The sequence below is a fragment of the Neofelis nebulosa genome, chromosome 6 (assembly GCF_028018385.1).
Source record: "Neofelis nebulosa isolate mNeoNeb1 chromosome 6, mNeoNeb1.pri, whole genome shotgun sequence".
Classification (NCBI taxonomy): Eukaryota; Metazoa; Chordata; class Mammalia; order Carnivora; family Felidae; genus Neofelis; species Neofelis nebulosa.
In genome coordinates this window covers 40,470,946-40,487,678 of record NC_080787.1, presented here as the reverse complement: position 1 = coordinate 40,487,678, position 16,733 = coordinate 40,470,946, and the positions used below count along the sequence as shown (strand labels likewise).

The 16,733-nt window shown below is 40.0% G+C and overlaps 1 protein-coding gene across 3 annotated transcripts in view; it reads left to right on the top strand.

The window, feature by feature from the left end:
• Positions 1-16,733, top strand: part of BTBD9 (BTB domain containing 9) — a 417,943-nt gene that overhangs the window by 43,306 nt on the left and 357,904 nt on the right. For all 3 annotated transcript variants that reach the window (XM_058733797.1, XM_058733798.1, XM_058733799.1), the window contains exons 4-6: positions 155-419; positions 8,938-9,157; positions 11,935-12,054. In XM_058733797.1, the coding sequence (XP_058589780.1) occupies positions 155-419; positions 8,938-9,157; positions 11,935-12,054 (605 nt within the window). The remainder of the gene's footprint in view (positions 1-154; positions 420-8,937; positions 9,158-11,934; positions 12,055-16,733) is intronic.

Here is a 16,733-nt window from a genome sequence, read left to right as displayed (position 1 = left end):
AGAGAGTATATGGCACGAAAGTTAAAGAAAGAAGATGGTCAAAGAGAGTTGCTGAGATATAAGTGATACCTGCAGTTCTGTAACATTTTGCTGATTGATCATACACATGGTTGAGCTCCTTGATAACTGGAATTTTTTGTTTTGTCCTTTTCAGACAGCACTTTTAAACATCGTATTAAGAGATTCATTTGCAGCTCCCGAAAAAGATATCTTCCTAGCCTTGTTAAATTGGTGTAAGCACAATTCAAAGGAGAATCATGCTGAAATCATGCAGGCTGTGCGTTTGCCTCTGATGAGCCTCACTGAACTTCTGAATGTTGTGAGGCCTTCAGGACTCTTGTCTCCTGATGCCATTCTGGATGCTATTAAAGTTCGATCTGAGAGCCGGGATATGGACCTCAATTACAGAGGCATGCTCAGTGAGTACCTGCTTATCCTGCGTTCCTTAGGAAGTTTTCTCCCTCGTCTGATAGTTTCAGCTACAAAACGAGCCACAAAACTCTAGTTGCAGGTATATGTGGTGTGTGGGTCTAAGAACATACAGCTCTGCTTCCTGTTGTTCTCCTCTTAATTCCTCCAGAGACTGATGAGCCTTTGCAGAGCCCAAAATAGCGATTTCTTGCCATTTCTGGATGGATTTCTTTAGCTGTTCCCTAAAATGTCAGAAATAGACACTTTCCCAAACAGCTTCTCATGCTAAGACCTTTCGTGCCTTCCTTCATCACATCAGCACTGAGTATGTGCTACACACTTACTATTTTAGGTCCTGTGAACATGGATATTCTAAATAATAATAGTAGCTAACACTTGTGTTACATTTCCAACACTTATGTGATTTTTCTTATTAATAAATATAATAGTGGTTAACACTTACAAGGTGCTTATATATATATCAGTAATAGTTCTACATGATCATTTTTTTAAATGTTTATTTTAGAGAGAGAGAGAGAGAGAGAGAGAGAGACAGACAAGTGCAAGTGGAGGCGGGGCAGAGAGAGAGGGAGACGCAGAATCTAAAGCAGGCTCCAGGCTCGGAGCTGTTAGCACAGAACTTGAGATGGGACTCAAACTCATGAATCGCGAGATACGATCTGAGCTGAAGTCAGACACTCACCCTACTGAGCCACCCAGGCGCCCCTCTACATGATCATTTAATTCTCAAAACAACCCTTTGAAGTAGCTACCATTATTGGCTCCATTTCACAAATGAGGAAACTGAAGCACAGAGAGGTTAAATAATTTGCTGAAGGTCACACAGAAAGATACAGAGCTGAGAGTCAAACCTACTAGGTAGGCTGTGTAATTAACCACTACGCTGTGTGTGTAAATGCAAAATAGTCTCTGCATTTGAGCCTTTTTAATTTCCTTGTGGAAATAAGATCTACTCCCATGAAAAGTTCAGTACAACAGTGTTTAAGACGAGCCCATGCTGTGAACTTCTAAGGGGAATCTAGGTTCAGAAGGGTTGAGGGAGATTTCATGGAAATTATGAAGCCTGAGATGAATCCTAACGTTTGATGCGAGGGGTATTGGGGCAGAGTGTATTCACAGGGGAGGACTGGTTATGACTGAGAGCCGAGGTGGGACATTTCAAGGACTGTCATCAGGAAAGCTCAGCTAGAGGTAGAAGGCTTGCATTGATAAACAACACAGGCTGTAATGGTCAGCTCAGGCAAAATCATAGAAGTCTTTCAAAGTAGCTTGGAATCTGGCTTATACACAACCAGAAGGTAATTTTCAAGAGGAAGAAAGACCTGAGTATGGTGGTGGTCTTGAAAGATTGATCCATGATGTAATACTTGTTGATTTGAAATAGTGAAAAACGATTCAGGGAGACCAGCTGGGTAGGTGTCTGACTTGTGTAAGGTTGATAAACTAGAGTGGTAGTAGGGAAGATGGAAATTTTGTATTCTAAAAAATCAGATCTTGGTGATTTAAGGGATTTAAATCTGAGGATTAAGTTTAGGAGGAAGTTAACCATATTTTATCAAAGCTAAGAAACCAGAAGTTTTGAGGTCCCATTGTGTTATGTACCACTAAGAAAGGAAACAGTATTGCCAGTTAAACCATGACATACCATCATGTCTGTGTCTCAACTTCAGAAATGTTAAAATTTGAAAAACTCTGTCTTAGAATTGATGAAATGTGGTAGTTCTCCAAAGATGCTGAGCTTGTTTTTAGACTTACTGAGTTTGAGGGTTTCTGGAACATCTTAGTACTCTGAGTTCTGTCTCATGTTAGTCATTTCCCTGAGTGATCTTTTCCTTGACCATGGCTCAGACATTCTCTTGAAAACTGACTGATCCTAAATAGGTGTCCTTAGTCTGGACTTCTCTCCTGACCCATCAGATTTAGATTCCTTTTCATTGGGCACAGAAAAAAAAGCACTGGCTTTGGAGCCAGACAAGTTTGACCTCAAATCCGGAATGAGTCACTTACTAGTTGTGTGACCTGGTATTAAGTTACATAAGGAATTTTACCTTTGGTTTTAACATTTCCTTATATTGTTATGAGAATTAATTGAAATAACGTGTGCAGGGATGCCTGGGTGGCTCATTCGGTTAAGCGATTGGACACTTGATTTTGGCTCAGGTCATGAATCTTGCAGTTGTGAGATGGAGCCCCATGTTAGGCTCCACTCTTGGTGCGCAGCCTGCTTGGGATTCTCTCTCTCCCTCTCTCTCTGCCCCTCCCCTGCTTGCATACTGTCTGTCCCTCTCAATCAATCAATCAATAAACATTAAAAAAAAAATAATGCGTGCAAATAACATCTGTAAGCTCAATCAAGGATGATTGTTTATATTATCATTATTTGTATTCCTCCTCATCTTTATGTGTCTCTGTAGGAATTATCACACTGGTCACATTGTTTTAAAATTTTTTGTTTGTCTTTGGTCCTTGAAGGCAGAGATGATCTTTGTAAGGCCTGTTAATCTTTGTACCCTTTAACATATTCTATACCATATAGGAGACATTTGGTGCATGAACTCAAGGAGAAATGACTAATGGCAGTGCAAGCATGCTACTGGAGTTTAGGAAGCAATCAGAACTGGTGAAGAAAGAGTTGAAACCTGGGCTAGAGTGTAGAGAAAGAAGTGAAGATCAAAGTCTGAGACTTGGAGAAGAGCTTTAGCCAAGGGGCTAAAGGTAGAGAAGGAAGAATTAAGTAGGAAGAAAACGGGGTAGGGTTACAGAAGCCGACAGAGGAGAGAACTTTTATAAGGAGAGGGTGGTCACAGGTGTCCAGTGATGCTGAGATATAAGAAGAACAAGAATTGAGAGAAAACCTTGGGGTATAAATTGTGGTGGGTTGCTGAGTAGTCTGGGCAGAAGCTTGACTAAACGGGGGGAATTAGGCCATAGGTTTGAAAAGATAGTAAGTACCATGTGTTGACCGTCCAGTGTGTAAATTGGAGTGAAAGGCAGTCGAGAAATAGTTTGGTAGCCAGAGGGAATAGGTCGAGGGAGGTCCGGGTGGAGATTGGAGGTGCTAGAGAGTGGTCCTAGTTGAGGGTCAGCCTTGGAATAAAGTGTGGGAGGGTGGACGGGGGAGAGATAACAAGATAAGTAATATAATTTTAGACTTTCTAAGTTCTCATTGTCAGATCCTCTTGTGTAAGTTTCTTTTTTCCCCTTCTTGCCCTGGCTTTGGTTTGAGGTGTTGGGAAGACCCTGTAACTGGATTTGCTGTTAGGATAGGTTTGGTACATTTTTGTGGGAGGGAGATGCTTTGGACATTTCACGTAGTTAATGATAGCTTAGGATTGACCAACTGATAAGTATAGGTATTAGACATGGGTTATAATAAACCCATGAAATCACCATGAAAGGGACTACTCAGTTCTGGAATGATATATTTACTGTACTTAACTACTCATAAGTATTAAATTCTTCATTCTGGAATAATTCAGTGGGGTCTCAAGGAAGAGATTATACAAATGTTTGGGAATCTTTTATCTAATTTGTGAACTTGAGAAATGAAAAAATAGCAGGCTGTTTTTCAGACTTTTTAACTATATGGATAGCAAAATCAATACTATCAATACTAAGGATGCATATCACTTTCCTATCAGATACTAAAAATATAGGTTATTTTCTAGGTAAATGTTATCCAAACATATTGTTTTATCACATTTCTTCACTGTTAGGAAAAAAGGGTCTAAAATTTGAGAACTGTTCCTGGGCTGTTCTGGAACAATAGTTCTGCTTATTTTGAAACTATTGACCAAATTTGTTTGTGTCATTGTTTTCCCAGGGTATAGTTTCTGTGTCTTTGGGGACTTTTCATGAACTGTGGAGAGGTTCTATTCTGGACTAGGGGCAGCACAGATACTAATGGTCTTACTTGGAGTTTATTAATATTAGTTTCTGGAAAGTTGTACACTTAAAACTGTATATCCTGGGGATTTTAACCAAATTGCAGCAATTTTTTCCTCCTTAAAAAAAGGGGGGGGTGTACCCAAAGGATGCTTTTAATTTACCATTGATGGTTAGTCTTCCTGAGAAGGTGGTTTTGACTAGTTTTATACATACACCTGGGGAAAAGGAATTAATTTTTAATGAAATTATTTTCCCCCCCTTAGGGTATTTGAACTACTAGCACTCAAACCATTCCTTTAATGCTTAGTTTTGTCTTATGGAGCCCTTTCTACCTTGAAAGTTAGTGCTTTTTCTGTTTGGGCTGAGTTGTACTTTGTATTGCATGTCTTAGGTTTTAGACTTTGAGAAAAGGTACAGTAATATATTGCTTCTTCATGTTTATAGCAGGGAGCTTATCACAACTTCCATTCTCAAAATTTCTTTATTTAGTAAAAGTCAGTCTGTTCATAGGACTGCTAAGTTAAATTATTGGTTGATATGTAAATATGTGTGTGTGTTTAAATCTGTGCTGTAGGTATATGGTACCACGTAGCCCTTCTTATAGTTTCCAGTAACTCAGATGGAGAAAGCTTGCCCCTCTTGCTTTTCTTGCCTAGATTCCTACAAGACTGAGCTTCCTGAGGACTGTAATTATGCCTTTCACCTCTGTTTTTCCAGCACCTAGCACAGTGCCCAAATCTAGACTTTTCACAGTAAATGAGTGACTGAATGGATCCATCCCTTGCTTCTAGACTAGATTTCAAAATGTCTCACCTGTCACATATAGGCTATAATAACAGCAGTGAACCTTTAATACTTTCACAACCCTTTGACTCCTCTTTTATTTATCTTCTATAGTTCGTAGTATCTTCATCTGTAAACTAGGGGGGTTCACAAAGAATCTCTCCTGAGTGTTCTTCTGTGGAGGCATTTCATGTCTGATATACACTTGTCTGTATTAGATGGTGAGCTTCTGAGTCCAGCACAGTCCAGCACACAGAAGGCAGCTTAGAAATTTTTTTCTTTAAATAAATAGGATGAAGGTCCCATTCGGCTCTTAGAAGTTTTCATTCTGTGATCTTTATAAGTAACTTGCCTAAAGTTACTGAGTGAAATCAATGCCTGAGCTGGAACCAGTGCTGCTCTGACTCAGGAGGCCGGTGCTCTTCGGTAAAGTCTCCTGCCGGGGTTATTTTCTATCTCTGTTTTGTGTTTGGTGTGTTTGAGCACCAGTACTGTTAAATGTGGAAAGGAGGCCTGCAGAGAGTGGAGATAATGGGGCGAGTCAAGGGAAGACAAGAGTTGTCAAGAAGGCCACGTGTAGTGCCACATGTGTTGGAAGGGAGGAGCCACACATTTTTTTCAGGGTTTTCAGGTTGGGGAGTAGAAGATGATTGCGGCACAGAATTAGGTAAAGAGATTGCAGTGGGCAGAGAACCAGGTATGGCTCCAAATGACCCATCAGGGGTGGACAGCTATCTCAGCCTAGATGTAATAGAAAGTTCAATAAAGGAGGAGTAAGAACATAACACAACTAAAGAAAAACACAAGATAATTAACCTAGAACCACTCAGATTTTGGCACTGTGTTGCTAGCAGCAGGTCCTACTCCATTTCTCCTTAGCTTTTCTTTCTAATACTTGGCTTGTTTCTGCCTACCTGTGGAAATTCAAAGCTTATTTTTTTTCTTCATGTTTGTACAGTGTATCAAAAATCACAAATGTTAAGAAAACTGTTGTTACCTGCTATGTGTTTAATCTCTAACACCCTATATTTTTTGAGAGCTCTTTTCTCGACTGATAGATATTAGGCAGTAAGAATACATTTATGGTCACTTTTCTTCTTACCTTTAACTGTGGGTCTTGTGCGTGTGTGCAGGTGTGCGCACGTGCACATAGACACGCACAAATACTTGGGGGTTGTGTTTTTATCCCGTGAGATACTCCGATTATGGTCACCATGAGAGGCTTGCCACTTGTGTAAGTGTTCTCCATTTTAAAGTGAAAGATACTTTCAGGGAATCTGTGTCAAGAACAGTTAGAAAAGTTCTCAAGCGCCCTTGAAATAAACTTCAGAAGAAGACTTTAGACTTGCAGTAGCACTTTCATTTCCATTTTAGACTTTTAGTTACAGTCACTTGAAACCCTTATGCCTAGTGTGTTGTTGCGAGCTTGATAAATTTTAGAGAAGAAGATGCTTGTGTTTAGAGAAAGTCAAAGGGTGGCAGCCATTTCTAAGTTGGAAAGCTTGAGTTCCCCCCTTCTTGGCTTGGTCTTGACTGGTGGTGGCAGAACTGGTGGAGATGGGTTCCAGTGGTCTGTAGCAACGGGCTTCAGACCCCCCCCCCCCCATTTTACACTGAGCAGTAAGGGAGAAAATACCTCTTTTTACCCAGTGTTACGCATTATTAGCACTGAAAAGTGGAGATTGGAAGTTTTTGCTTGCTTTATGAAAAGCTCCATTTCTTGGTTGGAGGCATCAGGAGGGCAGGGCCCATCTCTGTCTTCCTTTCTGAGGCATTCCAGGGTACCTGGTACAGATTGAGTCCTCGGTAAGGGTTTTTTGACTGTTTGAATGCTTTACACTTCCCATGATCCTGTAGCATATCTTATTTGTAGTATGATCTTTACAGTAATCCAGTGAGTGGGTTGGGCACAGCATTATTTGTAGATGAGAAAACCGATCCATAGAGACTGACAGGCCTCACTCAGGGGGAGTGGGGAGTAGAGCCTGAGTCTTAGACTTAGGTTTTCTCACTTTAAATCCAACTTTCTTTTTTTTTTTAAAATCATACCAGGCTCTGTTTTCTTCCCTCTGAGTCTCAGGCGACCCTATTGGGAAGGGTTTGGAGAGAGGGGTAAGTGTGTCTTCCTATCAGAAACCCTTACAAGGCAGGTGGCAGGCAGGGCTCCTGGAAGCAGACTACAAGAATGCATATATATGATTACCATGAACTAAGAGAACTCAGGAAATTCTAAACCTGTATCACTTCATCACAAAAAAGGTTGAGCCTGACTAGGTTTTGTTTTCTTTTGTTTTTTTCTGAGTTGCCTTAGACTTTTGCAAGTTAACTAAACCTGTCCAGTCCCCACTGTCAGCAGCATTTATTGTTATCTTCTGGAGCCACTCCCTTCACCTGGCTTAATTTGAAAAATGTTAAAAAAAATTTTTTTTATCTTATTTTTGAGAGAGAGAGAGAGAGAGAGAGATAGTGCAAGTGGGGGAGGAACTGAGAGAGAGAGGGAGACACAGAATCTGAAGCAGGCTCCAGGCTCCAAGCTGTCACTGCAGAGTCCCATGCAGGGCTCGAACTCACGAACCGCAAGGTCATGATCTGAGCTGAAGTCAGATGCCCAACTGACTGAGCCCCCTAGCTGCCCCAAAAAATGTTTTTAAAACCCACATTTTGGAAGAAATATGCAGTGATGAATTAACCCCCTTTCGCTAAGAGTCTAATTAAGCTCACACTTTCCCCTATTCAAATCACATAGTTGAGATGTACTTGTACTGTGAGAATTCAGTATTTGTTTACAGTCTGTGAACTTACTTAGTTCTCTTATTATTGTCTGTTTTTTAGTATATGTTTCATAATAATAATGATGATGTTTTTTCTTAGAGAGCTTATTGTGTGCTTCACAAACATTATCTCATTTAATCCTTGCAACAAATAAACAAAAACATCTGGGTCTAGATACTGCCTTCTTGAGAAACTGAAGTTCTGAGAAGGTAACTTCCCCAGAGTCATTTGCCTCGTTAAAGGTGTAGCCCCTATTTGAACTCTGACCTTGAAGCTCAGGCTCTCAACATCTGCTTTATGCTGCCTCCTGTCTTTCCGCAGAGAGTGTCAGTCAGAATGTCGGCACCTAGAAAACACGCTCTAGCTCTGTGAAGCAGCCTTTGCATAGAGGACTTCAGAGTTCCAGGAACAAATGACACTTAATAAATCTAGTAGTGTTGGAGAGGGGAGGGGGCTTAATTATAACCATAATAATGATTTTGATGACAGACTGAATTTCCGTTTTTAAAAATCTCAATTAAAGTAAAAATAGATCTTCTTTTAAACATACTGTTGTTAGCTAGATTAACTGCTTCAGCATGTCTGTGTGTAGGGTTCGTGTCCAGTATCTCCGCTGTATTGGAACGTGTCTTCTTCTGTTGTCTTATCAGATATCTGACCTCTCTGCTTTGCTTTTATATGTCCAGATGGTGGGTACAGGTCATCTTATATGGCATTTTTGTCCTGTAGATAGTAAATTAAAGCTCCTAATAGAGTGAACTCTGCAGAGCTGGTTTGTTTGCCCTAGTACCTGTTTTTTTTCCTACTATTATCAGCTTCTTCCTCGTAGCACTAGTCTTAGGCACTTTGTGGCTATGCTGGCGTCATTAAATCTAAATGGTAGGTGGTATCTTAACCCTCGTAGACATTCCATGTCTTCTATCTCTATAGACTTGTTTCTGCCACTTTTGATTAAATGCACATAATAGAATCAACTAGAATGTTAGAATTTGTCTTTTTCCCTACAATATAGAATAATTTACTAAGTAACCATTAACCTTGCTTTCCTATTTTTAATTGTAGTACCAGAAGAAAATATTGCAACTATGAAGTATGGAGCCCAGGTTGTAAAAGGGGAGCTGAAGTCTGCCTTATTAGATGGTGATACTCAAAATTATGATTTGGATCATGGATTTTCTAGGCACCCAATTGATGATGACTGCCGTTCTGGCATTGAGATTAAGCTAGGTCAGCCATCTATTATCAATCACATACGGATACTCCTGTGGGACCGAGATAGCCGGTGAGTGATTAGCATGACTTGGACAGAAAATGACATTATATTTGATTGAATTGGCCTCATTTTGTGGTCATCTCCTTTGGTTTTACAGTTTGATGCTTTATTTCCTTGGGATTGTTTTGCCATTTCTCCTGAAGTTTAGTTCTGGGAGAAGAGTGAAAGGCTGTATTCCTTTTAAAAAAACATTTTTTGCTTTTTTTCTGTTTATAAAAGTAATGAATATGTGTTTATCATGGAAAACATAGAAAATATAGAAAAGCACAAAGAAGAAAATAGAAATTGTTAGTAATTTGCCAGCCATTAATAATCTTTGCATATATCTAGTATAGATGTAATTATCCAACTTTGTATATATTTAACTAGTTATACGCACACGTACATACACAAAACAAAAACCTGTAAAACCGTATAGTTTTATAAAATGAAGATTCGATGTCTGAAGGCTGACTTCACTTTGTAGTTGTGAACATTCTACTCTTTAAAAATACTCGTCTAAAATATTACTTTCAGTGGTTGGTATTTCACCACCTGGGTTACCATTACTTATTTACTTGATTATAACCTTTTAAATGCATTTTACCCTATGAATGAAGAAAATAAGTTCTCTTTTAGTATATGTATAAATAATCATCCTGAAAACAAAGGAAGTTTGTGAAAAAAATTTGATGGGCTCCAGGCTAGGAACCCCCCAGTTTTGTGGTGGCTTCAAGATTCTGCCTTCCTTCTAGCACCTCTGACACTTTCACCCACTGTGGTTTCTAGGGTTCAGCCATGATGCTCAGAAGTACTAGAGCAGTATAGGTGACCAAGAACTGTCTTTCTCATCACTGCCCATCATTAACCTAAACCCTACATACCCAGAAATTTATACAGAGTCTCCTAGGCCCTACTCATGCCACTGAGCCTGGGTATGGAGGACTTGATAGTAATGGTGATGATACCTTGTAAATCTTGCACATTAATTCATTTCTCTTAGCACCACTGGCCATCACTCTTTTAAGCCATTTGAACCAAAGATGAGGAAGTTTTATGAGGTAGGAGTCAGTGTTTCCCATAGGCATAGGTGTTCAAGGTCCCCAGGTTATCTTCATCTGTTTCTTTTTTATTAAGAATGTATTTCCTGGGGAATCTGGGTGGCTCAGTCAGTTAGGCCTCCGACTCCAGCTCAGGTCATGATCTCACGGTTCGTGAGTTCAGTCCCCTCATTGGGGTCTCTGCTGTCAGTGTGCAGCCTGCTTTGGATCCTCCGTCCCCCCTCCCCGCCCCCCCTCACCCCCCACTCCACTCACACTCTCTCTTTCTCTCTCTCAAAAAAAAAAAAAAAGAATGTATTTTCTGATATGTATCTTGTTGGATATAATATGATGTTTAGTTGGCAAAATGGAGCTAATTCACATATCATTTCCAAGAGTCTCTGGATTAATAATAACAGTATAACAATAATAATACTTATATAGCACTTTCATTACTTTTATGTGATCAGTACTATTCTCAAATCTTTGCGTATATTCACTCATTTAATTAATAATGAAATTAGTATAAAGATAATAAAAGAAAAGGTTAGTATGTTTGAAACTGAAAGTAGTTATTATCGTTTCCATGATGTTAAATATTTATGGGCCACTTTGTTTTAGTATGTGCTTTACATTCACGGGGGACTTAACTTTCCCACAGAGCAGTTCTGTTCTCACAGAAGTGGTTATCATTCTAAGCAAAGGTGAAAAATGCAGAATCTTAAGCCCAAAAGATTCTGACATGTGTTGTAAAGTTATATCCTGCATTCCTGATAACCCAGAGAGGTTCAATAAAAGGTTATAACCAGTTTGAGACCGAGCGATAAAATGAATGGGAATGAGGGGGCAGCAGAAAATGAGGGGATGACACAAAATAAGCTGACCTTTTCTGGTCACAACTGTTGGTTGCAGGCTGACATTTATGGTCACCTAAATCTTCCGAGATTGTTCCTGTTGATATTACAGTACAAGTAATAACTGCATCTCAAATTTAAATTTGGCTTATGACAGGGGAATATAGATTGGTTCAGCATGGGACCAGCATCTAATGGTCCAGGGTAGCTGACTAGGGGAGGGTGATAGGCTGTTTTCATTACTGCTGGATTATTAGCTGCCAAATTCTTTGTTGTATCCCAAAGAAACACACATTATCTCTTCACCCATGTCATTTATTTTTCCTCAGGCTGGATGTATATGTGGGATTGTGGGAGACTGGGAGGGAGCAGGAGATAAGCTGGCCTTTCCTGGGAACCATTCTGAGTTGGCTTTCCTGAGAGAATAGGGCTGAGCACCCAGACTAGGGAAGGCAGAAGGAGAAGGCATACCTCTTACTTGTCTGTTTTCTGTCCTGTCTCTTGTCATGGGTTTATTAATCTGCTGATGTAGTAGGAGCAAGGTAGCTGGCTCTGTTTGAAAAGGAGCAAATGTCTTGTGTGCCAGATATGTGCCAAACAGTGTGCTAAACCCCGAATATGTGAAGATGAATATGGCGTGATCCTTGTTCTTAAGCAGCTTGTGGTCTACTAAAACATACAGACGTGCCCGAGGGGTAATCTCGATACATTGTGGTGAACGCTACAATACAGGGATCTGTGCAGATGTTATTATTTTCTGAATTTGATTGTTATGGAGAATAATATGACCATTAGGCAGAAAATGTAATTAGTGAATACTGTAGTTTTTGTACCCTTTAACGTTTTATTAAAGTATAATGTGGTTTTGTTATTTTAATATGGTTTTTTCTGCCTTTTTCCTTTTGATTCATAGGTCTTACTCATACTTCATTGAAGTGTCAATGGATGAACTTGATTGGATCAGAGTGATTGATCATTCGCAGTATCTGTGTCGTTCTTGGCAGAAATTATATTTTCCAGCCCGTGTCTGCAGGTTAGTTCTCATGGCTAATTAATGATTTTGATGTTTATTTAAGGAGATTTGGACTTTGAGAAATGGACTACATTTTTTTCTGTCTCATGGAAGAAGACTTTTTCAGGATATCAGCTACTAAATGCATCCCAAGTAAAAAACTTAGAGAAAATATGGAAAATTAAGCATCTCGATTCTAGAGTATACTGCGGAACTGTTTATCCACAGTATTTTGTGCCAGACTTCGGAAGAAGGCCCATAAGAACAAGAAGGGAGAGCGAACACTGAGAAGTAGAGATGCTTTTTAAGCTCCATGCTATATACTGAAAGCAGAGTGATTGGTAGGGGTTGTGTTCTTCCCGCAAAAGCCATGGGAGATATTTCTGGAGGCTTCCTTGGTAGTCCTCAGAGCCAGGAGGAGATTTTTATATGTTAGTGTGCATGTTCTGAGTAGCTGTGTTCTTTCTCTAGGTTGGTGCTTATCAGTGGAGTTTGACAGAACCAAGTGTTTCTAGTGGTTTGGGCTGGGAGCAGGGGAGGCTGAGCTGGTGGGGCTCCAGGCTCACACTCTCCCTTCAACTAGAGCACCTTCGTTCTTATTGTTGTTACATATTGTAATCCCATAGAAGGTTGCTTTTAAAAAATGTTGATGAGCTACTGTTCTAATATTTCATATTCTTCCTTTAGGTTTAGGCCATCTTTTAAACCTTCTGAATTCTGTAAAACCTATACAACTAATGAATTTGGGTGTTGGAAAAGGTGGTGCCCAAAGTTCTGCTGTTTTTTTTTCTTTTCTGTTGTAATTTTCCCTTTGGAAATTGCCCTCAGGTATTCCTTATCTTAGAGTCAAAAGATCAAAAGCAGAAAATGATTGGTTCATTTAGTCAGGTGTGGCAAGAAGAGAAGGAAAGGTATTTGGGGGTGTAAACCAGGAGCAATGTGGTTCTGGCCTCTTACCCACTCCCATCCCCACCCTCATCATGACCCCAGCTGACTGATTTGGAGCAGATGGGGGTGCCCAATAGCACTTACTCTCCAGGTCAGAAGATAACCTTATACTTAATAAACTTAGGACCTAACAGCATCAGGGTGAATTCTTAACCTCCACCAAAGAAACTCCACAAAAGCTCTCCGCCTTCTGGTACAGTAAAGAATGTTGCATGGTTTTTTTTTTGTTTTTTTTTTTTTTATGGGTATGACTGGACACAATATTGTTACCCAGGGATCCTCTTGTGTAAAAATGAAGGAAATCAATTTCATTTCCCCAAAGAGAGACTAAAGTGTTGCAGGTCTGGCAGTTGCTCTTTTATCAGGAGTTTTGAATGGATTAAAAAAAGAAGGACAAGAAATTGAGTGAAGATTTTGTGTCTCAGAGCTGCCTAGGGATACTTTGAGAGTGACAGAGGGGCCCCAACTTGAAGGAGAAGATTGAGTCTGCATTGACTCAAGTTATTATGGTTGTATTGGATTAAAAAGTAAGCAACATAGCAACCAAAGCATCTGATGTGGACTGAAGGACTGTATGGGTTGCATTTAATTTGAAACAAGAGGAACTGGACTCCCAGAACAAATCATCATGAATATAATAGTAGCCATGACAGAGGCTGTATGCCTTACCCCCTCGGAAATTCCCACCGTGTGGAGGGAGATTTATGCCTTCATTTGCCATCTCTGGCTTTTAGAAAATATACTTCACCTTATTTACTAATGGGTATTACTTATACTCCCCTTTCCTTATTTAGTCTCTTCTGTGTGGCCTTGCTTTTTATTGATGTAGCTTTTATGTGTTGTAGAGCTTGGCTGTATTCATGATGCTGGTTTTTGTCTTGGTATAGCCAGTTCCCAGCCCTGGTCAAGAAAAACTGAGCAAAGATAGTGTTAGAGATGGTGATAACAAGACAAGGAAAGAATCTTGATATCCATAGTAGTTAAGAAATAAATTTAAAAAGATTTATAACCACTTTTACATGTTAATTACTACATTCCTTTATAAACTGCCTTTTGTAATAGACTGGAATTTTGGTAGCCTTTAAAAATGAACCTAAGACTAAGTCTCAGTTGATTATCCAAGGATGTCTTATACTTGGTGTTTCTTATCTTCACACTCATTTGTTGACTGTCTAAACAATTTTCTAAATACACATCTTCCAGGAACATTACTGGGTACGTATAAATTACTTTGCGTTATTTAGTTAATTTGCACATTTGTACATCACCTTTGTTTTTCGGTGTCCTTTGAGTATTTGTCTTGCCTCTGATACTAAAATTACAAAGTCTTGGAAGCAAGGAGTATGGATTCTAATCTTTCAGTATTCTTGCATGGTACTCAGGCTGTGACTTCGTATGCAGTAGGTACTCTATAAATGTTAGCACAGGTTTCGTGGGGTCAAGGCCCTGACTGCGTAATGAAGAGAATTGATTCAGCATTAATATGTATATACATTCATTGGCACTTTTTATCCACGTATTTGTTAAAATATATATTAGTGCTTGAAAGGTCTTGGAGTGGTACGTGGTTCTGTACTGTTTGCAGAGGTAACTTCCTGTTTTTCATCAGGAAACTGAATTTTGAGGTTAATCCTGAAGGATATGGGTACGAGGTGTTGATGAAAGATTACATCAACTATATGCACAGAAGAGGAGACTGTGAGTTGGGGAGTGTGAGACTAACTGGCTCTCTCTGAGTCTTGGCTGGATTGCACGGAAATCAGTGCTGTGTCATAGAAACCATGGGCTGTGGAGCTAGATAGAGCTCTTCTTACATTCTGGTTTCACTGAATACTGGCATGGTGATCTTTGTTAAGCTGTGCTTCTCCAAGCCCTAGTTTTCTACACCAGCAAAAAAACAGGAATATCACAACACCATTTATGAGGTCTGCTGTGGGGAGTTAGATGACACGGCATATGTACAAACATTGAGTACAGTGCTTGGCCCAAAGGAGAGGCTCGGTCAGTAGTGGTTTTTATTTTTATTGTTTTTGTTTTTATTATTTTTATTATTTTTAAATTGCATTTATTTATTTATTTATTTATTTATTTTTCTAATTTTTGAGGCTCTCAACTGGTGTTTGACCTTCAGAGAAAGAGATTCGTTCTTGCCATCCTCTTTGGCCATGGGGGCTCTCACTATGAGGAAACTGTTCCTGACCTCAGGAGCCTAGTCTTCTTAACACTTTTCCATATTGCCAGTCCATACATAGCAGTCCAAAACATGCCTTAAATGGTTTGCTTTACCTCATAACCTGCGTATTGGTGTGTTTCTAACGGATTTAATGTATTTTCATTTTGGTAAAACATGTTTTATTATAACAGAATATATATGGCATAAAATTTGCCATTTATATATATCATGTGGAATGTAGTTCAGTTAGCAGCACTTCACTTCGTCAAGGTAGTAGAGTTTATCTAGTGGCAATAAGGATAATGTCAGGCTTCAAAGTCAGAGTGATTATTCCAACCATAATAGTGAGTGGAGGGAATGATCTGCTCTGTCTTCTGGGCCCTTTTTTAGGAATGTGCTATAGATTAAGTGGGGACTGTTCTCTAGAGCCAAAGTCTAGACTAATAACTCCCCCTGCTCAGCCCCCACCTAGGGATGAAGAAAATTGACTTGTCCACGTTAGTATAATCTTTCAGATGCACTCAGAACCACGTTATGTCTTACCAGCTTCCTCTTTCTCAGGAAAAGGCAATTTCTGCTCTACCCATAAATTCTCCAACCTTTACCTTGTCTTGGCTATCTAGTAAGCTCTCTTCAAGCCCTTCCACATCTTTCCTAGATGCTGGAGCCAAGGACTGAGCAAAAAACACTAATAAGGAGTGGCAAATATGGAGTGCTTTAAAAAACTTTCTGGCTGTTTCTCAACATGGTGCTAATAATTTGGCAGCCATACAACAGTGCTAAAATAGGAGAGGACTTGAGAATGTGGGTGTGAATGGGTAGAGGTGGATTTTAGAGCCTGCAGGCAGCTAGTAGCTGGAATTACCAAGGTGATCCTGGGGCCACACCTGGGAGTTGAGGGAAGGAATAGCAGGCCTGCAAGCACCGTCCCCCAGGTATGCCTGTGAAGAGAGAGAAGAAAAGACTAGAAGGCAGGTGTGTTTTCTGTACGGGCTGGGCTGGTCAGAGACACGGGAGGAGTCAGGAGGAGCAGTGACTGAAGATGAGGCCAGAAAGAGTATTGAGAAGGGTGTGGCTTGACAGGAATGTGGCACCAGAGGGATGACCTCAGTTAACACAAAACGGGGCTTCTGTCGTCGTCGTCGTCGTCGTCTTCTTCTTCTTCTTCTTCTTCTTCTTCTTCTTCTTCTTCTTTTTTTTTTTTTAAGAGTTTATTTATTTATTTTGAGAGAGAGAGCACGCGCACATGCCTGTGAGCAAGGGAAAGTCAGAGAGAAAGGAGGAGAGAGAATTCCAAGCAGGCTCCATGCTCAGTGCAGAGCTCAACTCGGGGCTCAATCCCGTGACCGTGAGATCATGACCTGAGATGAAATCAGGAGTCAGGTGCTCAGCTGACTGAGCCACCCAGGCATCCCCCCTTTTTTTTTGTAATTTTATTTTATTTTTTTATTATTTTAATTTAATTTTTTATTTTTTAAAGTTTACATCCAAATGGGGCGCCTGGGTGGCTCAGTCGGTTAAGCATCCGACTTCGGCTCAGGTCATGATCTCACGGTCCGTGGGTTCGAGCCCCTTGTCG